Source organism: Osmerus mordax, chromosome 8 (genome assembly GCF_038355195.1).
Source record: "Osmerus mordax isolate fOsmMor3 chromosome 8, fOsmMor3.pri, whole genome shotgun sequence".
NCBI classification, from domain to species: domain Eukaryota; kingdom Metazoa; phylum Chordata; class Actinopteri; order Osmeriformes; family Osmeridae; genus Osmerus; species Osmerus mordax.
In genome coordinates, this window is record NC_090057.1 from 7,313,549 (window position 1) to 7,331,168 (window position 17,620).

The 17,620-nt window shown below is 46.8% G+C and overlaps 1 protein-coding gene across 1 annotated transcript; it reads right to left on the reverse strand.

Annotated features, from left to right (window-relative positions):
- Positions 1-862: 862 nt before the first annotated feature.
- armc2 (armadillo repeat containing 2) lies at positions 863-16,982 on the reverse strand. The gene is made up of 18 exons (XM_067241310.1): positions 16,927-16,982; positions 15,915-16,227; positions 15,624-15,696; positions 15,035-15,209; positions 14,248-14,404; positions 11,961-12,034; positions 10,988-11,095; positions 9,831-10,015; positions 9,520-9,622; positions 9,194-9,417; positions 7,228-7,373; positions 6,808-6,907; positions 5,927-6,275; positions 3,225-3,347; positions 2,962-3,075; positions 2,711-2,843; positions 2,065-2,234; positions 863-1,875 (listed from the first exon to the last, which is right to left on the reverse strand). Exons 2-18 carry the CDS (start codon positions 16,130-16,132, stop codon positions 1,748-1,750), a joined length of 2,580 nt encoding a protein of 859 aa, XP_067097411.1. The 5' UTR covers positions 16,133-16,227; positions 16,927-16,982; the 3' UTR covers positions 863-1,747.
- Positions 16,983-17,620: the final 638 nt, after the last annotated feature.

Below are 17,620 nucleotides of genomic sequence, written 5' to 3' on the forward strand. Positions count from 1 at the left end.
CCTCAGGGGACTCTGTTCTTGCTGTGCTCACCGATTCCTGCTCCAATTTGACAGACGAGCCTCTCTCGTCCATTTAGAACGGATCTCAGGGTTGAGATACCAGCATGTGTTCAAATGCATTGTCCAAACAGAACCTCACAGTGTCTGTCCTGGTTTGGTCCAGTCATGGTCAGATTTGATCTCTCGTTGTGGAGATAACCCCCTGGAGTGCTACAGTCCCTTCTGGGAGATAAAGAAGAGGAGGGGGTGTTTTAGACGTTTCCTCTGGTTTCTGTTTCATTTTGCCAGGAAACGACCTGCTCTCCCTCTGGATGTGGTCAGTTTCTGGGGCTTTCCAGTGACTGAGATCAGGTCGTACCTGGGTTCATATTTACCAATCACCAGCAGACTGTTTATCTCTGCCAGCTCAGAAAGGCCTTTATCTTTAACTGCCTCCCCCATCCCCTCACCCCCCTTCATTCAAGTACTTCACTGGTATCCCAGAAGATGATGCTCACAAGAACCTCCCAGTCAGCCTGTAGGCTTGTTCACACCAAGCTGAGAGTTCATGATTGACAAAATAATATTTTGTTATTAACTGGTTTAGAAATGCTCTTGTTGTCCTGTGATTTTTCTGAGCTCATAAGAGGTTATTGAGGGATGGAAGGAGGGAGGGTGCGAGGGAGGGTTTGCAGAAGTGGGGTGTATTACAAAAGTGCCCAGATTTTGTATTTGATGTGATTATAATAAATGTGAAAACTCTGTCCTTTCTTCTATGTAACTATGAAAAATTTAAAAAAGCACTGCCTAGCCCAACTGTGTTATAACAACAATGATTTAAAATAAAAAAAACTCCCAAATGTGTTTTTACTGTGTGGTTTATTATGTACAGTAGATGTTCCACTATCCACAGAGGAGAAATTGACCTCCAGATTACAAACATTTTCCCATCTTCAGCGATTCAATTTTGATATTTTGGTAAAATAATCATGAAGGCACACTAACAAACATATACAACACCGCATATTCAATATAGAAATGATTTTATCGGCTTCAAATTTCAAAGTGCAAACAGCTTGTGACAGATACCCAGGAGGCTCAGAGCTCTTCTCATCAAAGGATTCTGGGGAATGTAGGATTAAAGTGCATGGAGCCATATATAGACAGACCTACCTCCCAAATGCAGCCATGTTAAGTAGTGTGTTAAAAATAATACACTACAGAGGAAGTACCTTTACAGAAACTTTAGAGGAAGTACACTACAGAGGAAGTACACTGCAGAGGAAGTACACTACAGAGGAAGTACCTTTACGGAAACTTTAGAAGAAGTACACTACAAAGGAAGTACTCTACAGAGGAAGTACCTTCATGGAAACTTTAGGGGAAGTACACTACAAAGGAAGTACACTACAGAGGAAGTAGACTACAGAGGAAGTACACTACAGAGAATGCACACTGCAAAGAGGCACACAGGGCAACACAGTTAGGAACAGGTCTTGAAAAGATTAGCCAGTCAGCTAACCAGTCAGATAGTCGATCCGTTAACTGGTCAGCCTGCCAGTCACTCTGCTACCCAGTCCATCAGCCAGTCAATCTGTCAGTCAATCAATCAGTCAGCCAGTCAGTAAGTGATTCAGTCTCATTCCGTTAATAAACCAGCCAGTCAATCAGTCCCTCAGTCAGTCAGTTAGTAAGCCAGACAGCCAGTCATCTAGTCCATCAATAAGCAAGCCACTGCCAACAGCAAGTCTGCCAGTTCCTTAACCAGTCAGGTAGTCTCAGACTGGATCCTGCTCCTCAGCCTCTGAGCCACTGGCAGGAACTCCAACTCCCAGCATGCCCGGTGAAAGTCCCTCATATCGTCACTGGGGTTCCACTGCAGAGCCTCTCTTTCATCTGAGAACAGAGAGAGTAAGAGACAGAAAGAGTGACAGAAAGAAATAGAGACGAGCCCAAATTCCCCCCCAAAAAAATATACATGAAAACAAAGAACAGAACGATCAGAAATATCCTACATGTATTCGATAGGACATCTTGCATTGTACAGCATGTGTATATGTATGTGTGTAACCAGAACGGTCCTACCGAGGTACAGACTGAGGATGTCAAGCAGGGCCCCTCTCTCCTGGTCATCCAGTGTCTGGGGGGACTCTCTCTTTGCCCCCCCCACCTCCAGTAGGTTCCACAGGGTCTGACACACCAGCCCCCCCAGCTGCCAGTCCACGGGCCCAAAGTCCCTCAGACAGTCTGCCAGCCTGCACGCACGCGCACACACACACACACACACACACACACACACACACACGTACCAACATAAGAGCATGTACAGTATGCATGCACAATCACACACGCACACATGATCACACACCTTATTCACATGACAGCAGACAGCCTCACATGAGCGGTGGTGTGTTGGGTATTAGCTCCCCCTGACTGATCCGCTGGCTCAAAGGGAGCAGATCTGACAACTCTGTAGCTGCAGCTGTTACTCCCGCATGACTGGGCTCGACCCCTCCACCTCTCCACCCTGAACCACAGTCTATCTAGCTGACCCCTCCACCATGAACCACTCTCTATCTAGCTGGGCTCTCTAACTAGGACCCGCCACTCACAACCATTCTCCAACTAGTTTCTGAAGCACCATAAGCCTGACACACACACACAATAACAGAAGATGGCCCCAGATGACGGCAGCCCAGGGCCAGTTTCAGGGCCAGGGAGAGGGGCTTACTTGGTGGCAGCCCCCTCTTGCGTCAGTGTGGTTCTGCTGAGGGGGTCCAGGGCCAGGTTGATGAGCACCCCGCAGGCAGAGAAACACACATCAGGACTCTTTGAGTCCAGCAGAGTCAGCACAAACAGGTGCACTGAGAGAAGAGGAGAAGAGAAGGGTTTTGTGTGCATACTGTGGGAGGGTGTCAATAGGACACGACAAACACATTTGAACTCACAAACAGACATGCAGACACACACACACACACACACCCTGGTGTTGCATGATGAAGTCCCGGACGTCCCTGGACTGGGACAGGTTTCCGTACACACGGGTGGCCTCCAGGACTGCTTCCATACTGGAGCTGAGAAGCAGCTTCAACAGCACTGTGGAGGTGTGGGGAAGAGGGAGACCCAGCAAATCAGAGAACACTACCGCAGCAACCCAGAAGACTCCAGTCTTGTACTAGTACGAAAGCAAACACACATTTCACACACACACACACACACACGCCCAAACACACACACAGTCTTACTCTGGGCAATGGGCAGTTGTCTGGCTCGGACCACTGAGCTGCTTCCTTTGTAGTATGAAAGGTTGTTGATGGTGGCCGCCACGTTTACCAGGAGCTCCTCGTTCTCCGGTAAACACCCTAGCTCTGGCACACACACACACACATCACGTACACAAACGCACACACACATTCACGTATTGCACAAACAAACACACAAACAATACGTCATTATTTACTCCCTAAAAAACGTTAGCCTTGAAACACAGTTGCAAGGAAAATTTCCAGAGAAAGGATTTCAGTCCATCCCTAAACCCAAGGACCTTCACACAGCTTGACGTGGTCTTGGTGAGTGTTGCAGGCTGTTCGGCCGTGACCCTGATATCTAGGATACTTGAGAAGAGAACACCAGCCTGGCAGGGCCTGCTGCCAGATGTCGTCAAAGCTTCACAGTAAATCACAGATCCTGTGGTCATGCTGCTTAGCGGAGCCTGCGTCAGAGAATGGCTTTCGTTTCTAGGACTGACTGGAAATGCCCTTTGGTGTGGTGGAACATTTCTCTCTCTTTCTCTTTACATCAATCTCACTTTCGTTCTATCACTCTTTTATATTCAGATAAGTTGCATGATAAACTATGATCAAAACAGGATATTGCTGAACCTGCCCTGTGTCTGTCTGTCTGATGTTTCTCACACACCAGACTCACATCATCTCTCTTGTTCTTCAAACAGTTCTGTCTGCCCTTTGATATTCTATCACATATTGTATTTGATGGTATTGTGCATTCCCAGCTTAATGTTCTTTACCTCTATTTCTACCCGCTTTCTCTCTTTCTGTCTCTATCTACTACTCGACTCTCTCTCTCTCTCTCTCTCTCTCTCTCTCTCTCTCTCTCTCTCTCTCTCTCTCTCTCTCTCTCTCTCTCTCTGTGTGCCTATCCTATCCTGTAGGCCCAAGTGTGCATCATAAGAGAACACATACCTTGACAAGCGAAACAGTTTCACATCCACCAGAGCCTCCTGTGTACACACACACACGCACACTCACACACTCACGCTCTCTCAGTTTTGGGCGCCTCAGGAAGCTGACTACCACGTGAGAATTTCCCATTTCAATATTTAGCAAAAAAAAGAGCGAGAGAACAGTAAGGCAGTGAAACTGAACAGAACATCCTGGCCTCTCGACAGAGACAGGAACACCTACTGTACAAAGTACTGTACAGAAATCACAAGAAGCCAGAGAAGCCAAGGACTCCCATTGACATTCATTCACTTATTTAGCTATTATAAGTCCATCTAATGGCAATTCAGTATGCATAAGCCACTTTATCTCAGTATCCGATTGCACTATGTTGACCATTCACGCTGCTCATTCTATTCTTATTTTTATATATATTTTATATTTAAATTGTTGTATTCTTAGATTGTTTAGTTCTTAGAAATAGTTAAACTTTTGTACTTTTACTTAATTTAAGATCTGTATATGTTTAGTGTTTTTCACCTCCCTGCCACAGTAAATTCCGTGTTTGTATAACATACATGGCGAATAAACCTGATTCTGATTCTGAAGGTGGTAGATAGGAGCGAGATGTGAGCTGAGACCAGACAGAGCAGGAGGAGAAGCAGTGTACTGTACAGTGTAGAACATGACGACCTACAAACCTGGCAACACACAGTTGCATGTGTATGCGTGCGTCATGTGAATGTGCGTGCATGTCTGTGTGCGCATCTCTCTATGTGAGCGTGCGTGCATATCTGTGCGTGAGTGCGTGTGTGTGCGCATGTCTGTGTGTCTATCTGAGCACTCCACCCAGATGCTAGTCCAAGCACTTGTCCTCTCAAAGTTGGACTACTGCAACTCCCTGCTCGCTGGTCTCCCAGCATGCGCAACCCGCCCTCTCCAGAGGAGTCAGAACGCGGCGGCCCGTCTGGTCTTCAATCTACCCAAACGCTCCCAAGTTACCCCGCTCCTCATCTCCCTCCACTGGCTTCCCATTACGGCCCGCATCAGATTCAAGACTCTGGTACTGACCTTCCGAGCGGTGAACGGGACTGCACCCGACTACATCAAGTCTCTCCTGCAGCCTTACACCCCCCCCCCCCCCCGCCACCTACGGTCTTCTTCTGACAACCGTCTGGTGGTCCCACTGCTCAAGAGCGCCCGGTCCCAACACAAGCTCTTCTCCTGTCTGGCCCCCCAATGGTGGAATCAACTCCCAATGGTGGAACCAACTCTCCATCAGGGACACTTACTGTCTCCCCACCTTCACGAAAAGACGCACTTGTTCCGGGAGTACAACGGCACTTAGGAATGCTTGGCTGGACCTGATGTTAGTTTCCTCCAGGATCACAATGACTCGTATTGAGAGACTTGTTGCTCTTGTTGGTTAGTTGTAACGGTTTCAAATTCTTGTACTCGCTGTGAAATATTTTACTGTTGATTGTTTTTTCTACAGGTACACTCTTGCACTCTTGTGGGGAGTTTCATCTTGTTCAATTGTAACTTGTTTAACTGCATGCTCTTATGGTTCATCCCTTTGGCACTTATTTGGTTTTCGACAATGTATGCTTCATGTTTTGGCTGCTCGCAATGTTTGGGGCTATCTCGTTGTTATGATCAGTGACCTATGCTCTTTTATAAAGCTCTCTCTTGGAAGTCGCTTTGGATAAAAGCGTCTGCTAAATGCATAAATGTAAATGTAAGGTGTGTGAGTCTGTGTCTCTTACCCAGTGTGTCTAGCAGCAGCTGTACACAGGGTGTGCTGGCAGCCAGCGCTGGGCCCACAGCTGAGTGGATGGACATGTTAGCCAGCACCCTCACCAGCTTCACCAGGACATCCTGGCCCCCTGCTCCAGAGTCCCTGGCTTGGTCTCGGGGGGTGGGGGGCTTGTGAGGGCCCTTGGTTGGGTCCCTGGTCTGGGCTAGGGTGGTGGGGGCTTCCCGTCTCTCCTGGTAGGTGTGGTAGAGTTCCAGGAGAACCTCCACACACTGTGGGGTCTGGTACAGCTGCTCCCTGGCCTCCTCGCTCCGGGACGCCAGGTTACCCAGAATGAAGAGCAGGCGCACCACCATGTCCTGAGGGTGACAGGGAGAGGGGCTGTCAGTGTGTGTGTGTGTGTGTGTGTTTGTGAAAAGAATACTCCTTGTTTACAGGTTGTTTCTCAGTAAAGTGCGTGTCAGAGAAACACACACACAGTTCCCTGGCTGAGTGGTCAGACTGAAGTGTGGTGGGTGATGGTCTGACGGAGTTATGAGGACAGGCTGTCCTGCGGCGTGCTCGGTCAACAACATGGCATCCAGTGTGTGTGTGTGTTCATTTGTCAACTTTATAAGTGTGTGTGTGTTTGTTCCCTGAGTGAAAAAGAGTACCCCCACCTCCCACACCCCCACCCCTCACGTGCGACCCTTCCTGACGAAGACAACAAAACACACACACACACACACTGTTGTAGATACACTCGTACAGTACTTGAGAGTACATAAACACTGTGCCCTAAGGTAAACACGCTTTGGTGAGGTGCTTTATAAACAGAGAGTGAATAAAGCTCCCCAGGTTAACTACAAATTGTACCCCGCACAGACACTTGGAGGGGGTGAGTGAACACACCTGTTTCCTCTGGTGTTTGCTCAGCAGTAGTATAAATAGGTCGTAGCAGGCGGGGGTCTGGGCCAGGGCCAGGGAGCACTCCCGGTAGGACGACAGCTTACTGGGGGACACAGAGTAGAATGACACAGATGACCACTGACCATGTACTGTCTCTGGACGTTCTAAACACACACAAACACACGCACACAGAGTATGTCGACCATCTCCACACACACACACACACACACACACGCACAGCCTATCCAGAGGGACTTACAGTAAGTACAGGGACATTCCCCCGTGGCAAGTAGGGTGAAGTGCCTTGCCCCAAGGACATAACGTCATTTGGCACATATATACAGTACACATCCCTACACACAGACTGTATGATCTGGAATATCTACGTCTGTGTGTGCATGTGCGCATGGATGTGTTCAATACCTGAATATTCTGGCAATGTTGGTGCAGATGTCCTGGTCTCCGTGGTGATAGTGGAGCACCAGGCAGAGCTCTGAGAGGATGCCGTGGTTGATAAAGAGAGGGCGGGAATCTGAGAGATCAGCCAGGTTCCTAAGGGTTGCAGTCAGCTGGACAGGTCAAAGGTCAGGGGAAGAGCGAGAGAGAGAGAAAGGGAGAGGGGAAAAGGCAGAAATACATGATGAGCAGAAGTAATTGCGTGTGTTGAGAGAGTGGTAGGAATGTAGTGTAAACTACTGCCATGTCCGGAACACAATCCCACTGTTTCTACACAACACATGGCCCTTCTCTGACCAAGATGATTTACAGGAAACTTTTCAGAAAGGCTATAAATCACACCGTATCATGGAGGAAACTATGATAAACATACACACGTACACACGCTACCAACATACTACACACATTCTCAGAGCCCTTGCCAGCTATAGTAGTAGACAGACAATGAGGCCAGAACAGTCTATCAGGCTCATTTCCCTCTGCTAACGACCTAATGAGGAGCGTTTGATTTCTACCCCAGCGCTACCCCAGGATGTTTTCCTGAGCAGATTGACATAGTTAACACTCGTCAGATCCTGGACCCCAGTACACCGTGTTCCACCTCTAGAGAACATGGACCAGACAGAAACAATAACATATTCTCTAGTTGCAGGAAAAGTCCAATTAAAGTTTCCCCTCGCTCGCCCTCTGATTCTGGACTGGTGCAAGAAATCCTTCACATTCAGTTCCTCTGTGTTCTCCTCACCAGCCTAACCCTGACTTGTCTCCTGACTCTGGCAGCTCCACCTAACCCTGCCTTGTCTCCTGACTCTGGCAGCTCCACCTAACCCTGCCTTGTCTCCTGACTCTGGCAGCTCCACCTAACCCTGCCTTGTCTCCTGACTCTGGCAGCTCCACCTAACCCTGCCTTGTCTCCTGACTCTGGCAGCTCCACCTAACCCTGCCTTGTCTCCTGACTCTGGCAGCTCCACCTAACCCTGCCTTGTCTCCTGACTCTGGCAGCTCCACCTAACCCTGCCTTGTCTCCTGACTCTGGCAGCTCCACCTAACCCTGCCTTGTCTCCTGACTCTGGCAGCTCCACCTAACCCTGCCTTGTTTCCTGACTCTGGCAGCTCCACCTAACCCTGCCTTGTTTCCTCCACCTATGGTCCAGCCTCAGGCCGGAAGCTTGCTGTCTCTGGATCAGATACTCCTGTTGTACGACTGTCATGTGTTTACATATAACATTGCTCAGTGCATTCACTGGGATGCTGACAAAGGAAGCTGCCCCTATGTAAAGGTCTGAGGTCCGTTTACCCAACTCCAGCCTTACCTAGAAAACATAAACACACCAGTGACTCAGTGGTGTGGTTAATGCACCCCCCCCCCCCCCCATGTCCCAGCTCCACTCTTCTCTCTCTTCAAACCTGCTGGTCACTTTAACATCTTCCCCATGATTCACCATGCAAACACACCTGATGATGCACTGTGGTACAGACAGATGGATACTGTACTGTAGATAGAGACAGATAGAGAGATACTGTACTGTAGATAGAGACAGATAGAGAGATACTGTACTGTAGATAGAGACAGATAGAGGGATGCTGTACTGTAGATAGAGACAGATAAGAGAGATACTGTACTGTAGATAGAGACAGATAGAGGGACATACAGATATACTGTATTGGTCTCTTTCACCTTCTGTCCTGTGTTCATACCCACAGATCTAAGGTTTACCCTAAACTGCTCTTCCACCAGACAGAATGGATACAGCGCTGACTCATCATTACCATCGCCATTTTTGCTGGAACTCTCCCTGCCCTGCCCTGCCCTCCTCTCCTGTTCAGCCATGTTGCTCCTGTCCACAGGTCTATGGTGAGTTAACCCTGCTCCAGAACATCACCTTGGTCCACCAGTGACTCATGGGTCAAACCATTCCCCTCCCCTCCTCACCTGCACCAGGATGTGTCCTGCCATTGTCAGCTGGGAGTGGCATGGCTGGGACACTGGGTGGAGCTTCTTTATGAGCTGGGAGGCCACACCCATACAGTCCTTAACCAATAGGAGCCTGGCAAGGGAGCTGTTGCCAGACAAGAACTTCAGAGTGCCAACGCAGTAGAGAAGAGCCTCGCCAGACACACTCACATCCTCACTGTGTAGCACACACAGCAGGGAGTCTGGGGACGACACGTATGCATAGTGTTACACACACAGAGGCAGGTGTGTACACACACACACACACATACACACACACACACACATACACACACACACAGTACCAATGATGGAGTTGTTGTGGAAGAAGGTGTCGTTGCTCTCACTCCGGCTGATCTTGAACATGAGTTTACATATGTTCAGCAGGTTGTTACCACTTACACTCAGCTAGAGAGAAAAAAAGAAAGGCATTTATATGTGTCAATAGAAATTGTCTTTTATATTCGGAATATAATTGTATTTTATTTTATATGCTGAAAATAGTAAATAGATCCTCAATCATTTTTTGAAACAAACATACTTAAGGATTGATGTAGTTTGTAGTCTTTATGTTTACACTTGCATGCACGCGCTAACACACACACACTCTACTGACAGCTAGGCACAGTTTGACGAGATGGAGATTGAGCTGGGCGGAGTTGAAGTCTATCAGGCGGAACAGTGCCCTGAGTAGTCCCGCCCTCCTCTTGCAATGCCGACCCAGCATGCCTCGCTCCGCCAGGGCGCCATGGAGACGGTTGCACACGTCACATAGGCTATCCACAGAGTCCTCAGCTCCACCTAAAGACATCATCAGAAAAATATTAGCTTTAACAAATACAAATGTAGGCAAATCTCACCGTATTAGAACTAAACCTACCGACTTATATATAGGCTACACTAAACAGAGGAGACATACAGTCAGGGACTAAGTGAATATGTACGATTAACAGCCAGTTAAGTTGGGTTTGTTCAGGCCTTTGCATTCCGTGTCAAGGTCAAGAGTCCATCATGACACAACAACACATATATTCATATGGGCAGATTTACAGCTGGCTTAGGGGGAACAGAACAGGGTGTGGCTCTGTCCCAAGTGTTTTTGAGGTAAGATAAATGTTTTCCTTCAAAAAGAAAAAACTATGCTTGGCTTTCCCTTTAAAGAGGTTGGCTGCTCACTTGACGAGACACTGCAATTTCCCAGAGAATCTGAAAGGTGTTTTATGCATGAGCCTGAAGGCACTTGGTACAATAAATATTTAATATTTATCTTTCAAATGAATTTCCATTAACTTTGTTGAGTGCTAAAATATTTAAAGCCGTGGAATTCATTTGGTGGTTGTCAGACTGCAGTGTGTGACTAGCTAGACTTTGTTGGGACTCCAAACACAGCACTATTTTGTTTCTATTTCTTCGACAGTTGAAATGTCCCTGCATGGTTTCATCTGTGTGTGTGTGTGTGTCTGTGTTCGTGCATCCAAATACTCATAAATTACATTTTCAACCATAACCAACAGTGAAAAGAAGATCATATGATAAACTTCCCCATAACAAAGTCATATGATTCTAAACCAGAGCTGTTTTTTCACAATAACCCTCCAGTTCCCATAAAATAATCAAAGCATTTGAATGGAACTTTTCATTCAGCACAATCCTTTGTGCATTGAAGCAGATCTACAATTCATCTCTACCCAGAGTCCTGCATTGGCTTCAATGTGTTTAACATCTGTCTGTACGCTCTCTTTATTGGTCTCTATGTGCTTAAAAACACTCTACCTGCAGCAACACACTCCAGCTTCAGAAGGAGAGGAGCTATGTCGCTGTCCCAGACCAGGGTATCCTCCAGCTCCACCTGGCACCCTGCTTTGTCTCCAGGATTTAATTCTGAGAGATGTGGAGACAGGGAGAGACAGAGAGAGGAAGAGAGAGAGAGAGAGAGAGAGAGAGAGAGAGAGAGAGAGAGAGAGAGAGAGAGAGAGAGAGAGGGAGGGAGGAAGGGGTAGAAAAACAGTTAGACAATAACCACCTCAAATTCTGACACGGAGCGTGTGGTTCACAAGTTCATATTCTCAAAATAAAACACTTGGCAGGAAGCTGGAAGTCTGTGTAAAAGGTCAGAGCTAGCATCTATTTCCTGATTTTTGTGTGTGAAAGAGTATGTTCGTACATACAAAAAAAGTGTGTGTGTGATTGTGTGTGTGTGCGTGCCGTTCATGTATGTGTACTTGCGTGTGTGCATGTGTGCCTGCATGTGTGTGTGTGTGTGTACAGAAAAGCGTCTGCTAAATGACAAAAAAAAAAAATTCTCTATGTGTACTGTATCTGTGCATTGCTGTATGTGAGTCTTTAGGGTTCTCATGCCTCTTCACCGATCATTTGCATATCTCCCGGAGTGATACAGGAAGTAGTGGTGTCAACAGCTCACTCAGCTATTGGCTGGCTGCATATTGGAAGTGGGCGTCAGGCCCCTAGCAACAACACCCTGATCAGAGCCTGCCACATGTCAAGGCTCCTGCAGCTTCCAGGAGGCAGGTGTTTGTGTTGGCAGCCTCTATGATTGAGCAATAACACATGTGGATCTTTGTGTAGACACCATGTTCACTGTGGAGGCTTGGGTATGGCTATCTAACATCCTTTAGAGAGTGTGTGTAGGGTGAGATCAAGTTCCTCAACTGTTATCAAAGACAACGATAAAGTCAGAGATGTCCATATTTCCATATTTGTTGGACTGGTGTCATTGGTGACAAACCTTTTCTGGCTGATGCACTCTGCTTGGCTGGTGCGTTGGATGAGACGACACAAATGGGAGGACCTCTAATTCTACTGCACACAAACACACAAACTGCAGTTGGTTAGACAGACATTTTCCCCTGGGTGTGTGTGTGTGTGTGTGGTGGGGCTGTTGGATTATATCTGGATCCTAATCAATTTTGTTAGCTGGGTACACGACATGCAAATTGAACATTTCCAAAACTCTTTCCTCCAGGTCATGGTGAGTGAGAACGGCTAAACCTTTGGCAGGCACAACCACTGAATGAAGCTGTGCAGCATGTCCAGTTCTTTACAGGCCACAAGGTGTCCCCATTGCAGCACATGTTCAGAAACCGAGTTCACACACTGAACCCTATTACACATTCTGTGTACACACACACAGTGCCTGTGCGTGTGTCTCTCTTCTGGTGTGCATGTGGGTGTTTGTTAGCACCTATCAGAGTGCAGTCAGGAAACAGTCAGGAAGTGAGGTCTAAGTTCTGCGGCCAGCATTGGTAAGGCCGTTTGTGCATTGTCACTGAGTTCTCACACAAGCTCACCAGCACCGGCACTGTCAATATTACCCTGGGCTGCACCTCACAGTCTCTTACAGGAGTTTTTATATGAAATTGTACAAGAGGGAGAGGAACAGTGATAAGCATACTTCTGAAAGCTGCATCCTCATTTATATCTGATGATCTACTACCTCACCTAAATAGGGTACATCCAGTTAAGAAAGGGATGGAACTATTCATTATTGTTAGAAACCATCTGAAGCTGGATACAAACTTCTATATAAGCTAATCTCCACAACGTGGTTTTAAAAGTCGAGCTTGGACAAGGCAGAGTCCTAATAGTGAACCTTCACAGAATACATTTAGACCAGGTTCCTCTAAATGTGTGTGTGAGAGAGAGAGCTTTGGGTATGTATGATGGTATTAAGAGGCTGATAATAAGGGCTCTTTGTGTGTAGATAGTCCATTCTCCCAGACATGACCTCATCCCTGTCTTGGATCTGCCCGCTCCCTGTGGGCAGCAGCCGCAGCAGCAGGCACAGCAGACAGCCTGCCAGCCTTGCCCAGATGGGTACCTAAATCTAATAGTGAGCCATTTGGAGCTTTAAAGCCCTGGCTTATCGTAGAAAAAGTACCAGGAGATGTCTAATCTCTCCCTTCCCTCTCTCTCTCCCCATTTCTCCTTCAACTCTCTATATTAATCTGGCGGGCTGTCTGTCTGTAATGGGTCAAGCTGCATACGAGTGTAGAGTCAAAAGGTTAGCAGCAGTTAGAAGTGTGTAGTAGCAGGTTCTCCTGTCTTCTAAACAAAACATATAGAGTACACCTGAGTGAAAGGTGCAGCAGCTCTCTGAGATCCCCCCGCTCCTGCCCAGTAAGGGGTCATCCACCATCCGTCTGCTTCAAAACACAAAGCCAGCACAGAGATTCATAGGGACTTTCCAGAGAAATCAGATATGGTGATTTCACATCTATCCTTCCCTAACTGGATTAGAGTGTGTCAGTAAGAGAGGGCAGTAGCCAACAGCCACTGGCCTGGACTTCCTGTAAAAGTGTTTTATGGTCATTTCCCACCCCCCCACCCCAAGCTGGTCCAGCCAATCGATACATGGATGGATTTTAACGACAGCTCATCGTCCGGGCTACCTGAGTTATGCCCCAACCTCTGATGAGGTTGGCGGAAAAAAAAGTCTGTTTTTGACAGCTCTGGATTTGGGAGGTGTCCACGACGACAGCTGAAAGTGGTAAAGGATGGAGGTTGTTTCCTTGGCGATGGGTTTGGCTAAGAGGTTGACTGGCCAATGGCAAGAAGGCTGAGGATCTATGGGCGGGCTGGAGGCTGGAGACGAGTTATTGTCAGTGTGGAGAGGGTGGTCCATCTGAGATGAGGTGACTGATAGTAAAGCATGAAAACCAGCACTCAAGCAGTATTTCAGAGAGATGGAGTACCGTTATATGTGTATATATATAGATATATTTATAGATATATATATACTGTTTGGTTGTTAGGTACACTTCCAGCAACTTGAAGTTGCCATGTAAGCTCGGACAAAGTGTGATCTTGTGCACATTTGCTACAGCTCTTTCTCGAGCAACACACTTCGAGTTACTTAAAAGACAACTGATAAAATACATTGATTATACTAACAAAGAGTGTGTGGCGGATGTCCTTGACTCTGACACCCTGAGACAGACAGAACTGGCAAAAAAAAGTAAAAGGCAGGATTAAGCCCAAGAAAGGGAGAGAAAATGAGAGAGAGACAGGTTCACCTTTCGCTGCTTGTCCTGCGAAGGGCTGGTCTGGGGGGGCTGATCTGATCCTTCTCTGGACCCCCAGGGAACTCAGTCCTGGGGGGTCTCCTGTCCCTCCCCCTGGCTAACAGCTCCTTCTGCTCTGGGCTGGAGTCTGGGTTTACTGTCTCCCTCACTACACAGAGCAGAAAGAACTCAGCAAAGGAACCAGAGTTACAGGAGATGGGTGCCAGATTAATTTCCCATTCAAAACAGCTGAGGTAAATTACGTTTTCCACCCAAACCACCCTAGAGAATGTAAATCAGGTATTATGTCAGTCTGTCAATGACTCCATTCATTTCCCTCAGGGAGAAAAGTCAGTTGCATAGCCCTGTCTGCACAGGTGATTAAATATGACTGGTGGCCCGTGACACGTTTCCTTACAATAATAACCTGCTCATGTTTTGGTTGCAGCATCTACAGACCATCTGTCTCTCTCTCCCTCTGAATGTTCTTTCTCTCTAAAATGTTCTCATATATACCCACCACATGTCTCCATTCCCTCATTCTTGTTTTGTCTTCCCATACTTTTTGACTATCAAAGTAAATTCGTCAAATACTCAATCATACCAAGTACAATGTGCAGTGAAATGCTTAACTCTGCCAACTCAGGCAAAACACTCAGATACTCACATACACCATCACTGTCTTTCGCTCCATCCCCTTTGTCTGTCTGTCTCTGTCAATCTTCCTCCCTTGTTTAACCCCCTCCCTCCCCCCCAACACACACCATACGCACTTCCACACACCACCCAGGCCACCTACTCTCTCTTGGCCTTGACACAGGAGGCAGTGTGGTCAGAGACCCAGCTCTGAGGATGCGAGCCCTCCCCCCTGTCCACCCCCCACCTTCCCTCAGCTCCAGAGGGTTGGAGGGGGGTCTGGGGAGAGTCTTGGGGATGACGGGCTCCTCATCTGGCCCCACAGGCAACCTGGGCTTCTGCAAACACATTGAAAGAAGAATAAATACAGGAGGACACTAAAAAAAGATCAAATTAATTGAAGGCGAGTCAGGTGGCTGAGCGGTTAGGGAATCGGGCTAGTAATCTGAAGGTTGCCAGTTCGATTCATGGCCGTGCCAAATGACGTTGTGTCCTTAGGCAAGGCACTTCACCCTACTTGCCTCGGGAGAATGTCCCTGTACTCACTGTAAGTCACTCTGGATAAGAGCGTCTGCTAAATGACTAAATGTAAGGCCAGCATCTCTGTTTTTTTGTTCACAAAGGAGTAAGGTAACTGACACTCATTTGTACCCTAACTTAGATCTAGGCCATGTTACTGTTACAATATAACAAGAATGAAATGTAGAAATGTATTGTGTTGTGTTTGTCGGAAAGTAAGACTTCAAACTTGCATGATTTAGTGGAGAGAGGCGATTTCCGGAACCTGGCCTGGATTCTGGAGAGTCAAAGTTCCGAGAGTGGAGGCTGCAGAAGCACAAAAGGGAAACATCTTCATTGGTTGGGCTGCATAAGAACATGACTTACATAAGAACGAACCCGTACACATATCATTGAAATCAACTTTTTTTACATTCAAATGGAAGGACTCCCACAGAGACTGTTGAAACATAACCTCGGTCCTCAGAGAAGACAAGGAAAGGATTGACACATGGAGCCAGGATGGGGAAGATTTGAGATCTGACCTGAACGCGGACGGAGGTCGCCCCTCATGGAGGGCGCGGGTTGAGCTATTCCCAAACAGCTGCCTGTGGTTCTCTCTGGGGGTAAAAGGTCGCTGTGTGCGTAGGGTCCGCAGCGACTGACGAGCTTCGTTGACAATCTCTGCGCTGGTCTTCCTCTGGGTGCTGGGAGTCAGGGTGAACGGTTTGGATTTATCACGCTTCCGATCCAGAGAGGACATTTTGTTATGGTTTGTAACAAGACCAAGTGGTTTATGAAGGAAATGACTTTTACAGGAGCTGGTTCATAGTTGAGGGTTGTCCTGGCATTCCGTCACTGAGGATTAGGAAGACACAACATTAACTCGTGCATATAGAATAGAATAAAACTGAATTTGTAGAATATGTATCGTACATTTACTTTATTTTTCCAGTAGGAACAAGGAAAAAGCATGGCAATAATGCATAACAATTTCATATACACTAAGAAATGCAAAAAAACTACTATGGCAAAGTGACAGCGAAAGGAGGGATATCGTATGTGAAAGCCTCACTCTGTTGACAAGTTTTCAAACTTCTCTTCAACGCTATAATATGGGTGGCTTGCTGTGAATGAGAAAGCCTGCGCGTTCACGCTCAGGTCACTATGGTAACCAAGTGCAGCGGTGGAAGGTAACCCTGTTAGCTTTGACAACAAACCAGAGAGGCTCGAAAAGTCACGCAAACTAAGCATACAGACAAATACGCCGGGAACGTTACATTATTGACTATTTAATAACCAGTTAGTTTCAACTGTCAACCCGATAAAGAGAGCTCAACATGTATGCATTCATAGAGTTGGGAGACTTAGAAGACTGTCTTAGAACAGTTAGCTAACGTTAGCTGGCGACAGTACAGTACAGTACTGTAGGCTACTTCTGTAGCAGTACTGTATGTTCTTAGCTTAGTTAATACCTTATTGAACGAGATGATTAGCTATTCCTACTACTGCTGTACAAACAGAATGCCGAATAATTTATTCTGAAAGTAAACTTACCACTGCTTGGTGACCGTTATTCCAGGAGCCTGTCACTAAGAGTAGAAATCAAAAACCCCTATGGACACAGGTAAGGTTGTGGTTGCCAGTGACTTTTTGAGTTAGCATAGCCTCGTTAGCCTGTTGCAGAAAATGAATGATTGGGGCACGAGCCCTACAGGCACGAGCGATACATGTATTCACGCGCACTTCGTGCATCGGTCCTGTCTTATCATGGGCCATGACAGAGAAAATACGGGTCAAAATAAGGGCGGGTATCTTTTCTGCTTGAATCTTTCTGCAGAATCTCCTGGTTTTGATCATGTAGGATTAACGGAATCTTAATGCATACATAAAATGTATTCGTAAAATCAGCAGTATGTAGGCTGGTATGGTCTTTTTTGTACTATTTAACCCATGTGCCTGACCATGACCAATCTCACTTCTGGACTCGGTTCATGTCTTTCAAATCCCAGACCAGTTCTATCTGGTCACAGAGGTTTTAATTTAATACAATATTTGAGATTGGTTAACAATAATAAAAATAGCCATTTATTTATTTATTTAGCTGAGACTGCACTCTGTCCTTCAGTTGATCAGCCGTTAGTGCTCTAATTCCTGATTTATACCCCTGGCTAAATGAAAAATCAGCATTAATGTGTCAGACACCATAAATCACTCTCTCTGTTCTCCCAGCTATAAAGCCACCTCTGAC

Coding starts and splice junctions, on each gene's coding strand:
- armc2 (XM_067241310.1), bottom strand. CDS start 16,132: ATGTCCTCTCTGGATCGGAAGCGTGATAAATCCAAACCGTTCACCCTG. Junction 6,276..6,807: donor GCAAACACCAGAGGAAACAG/GTGTGTTCACTC, acceptor TGTCACCCTCAG/GACATGGTGGTGCGCCTGCT. Junction 2,844..2,961: donor CTTCATCATGCAACACCAGG/GTGTGTGTGTGT, acceptor CTCTTCTCTCAG/TGCACCTGTTTGTGCTGACT.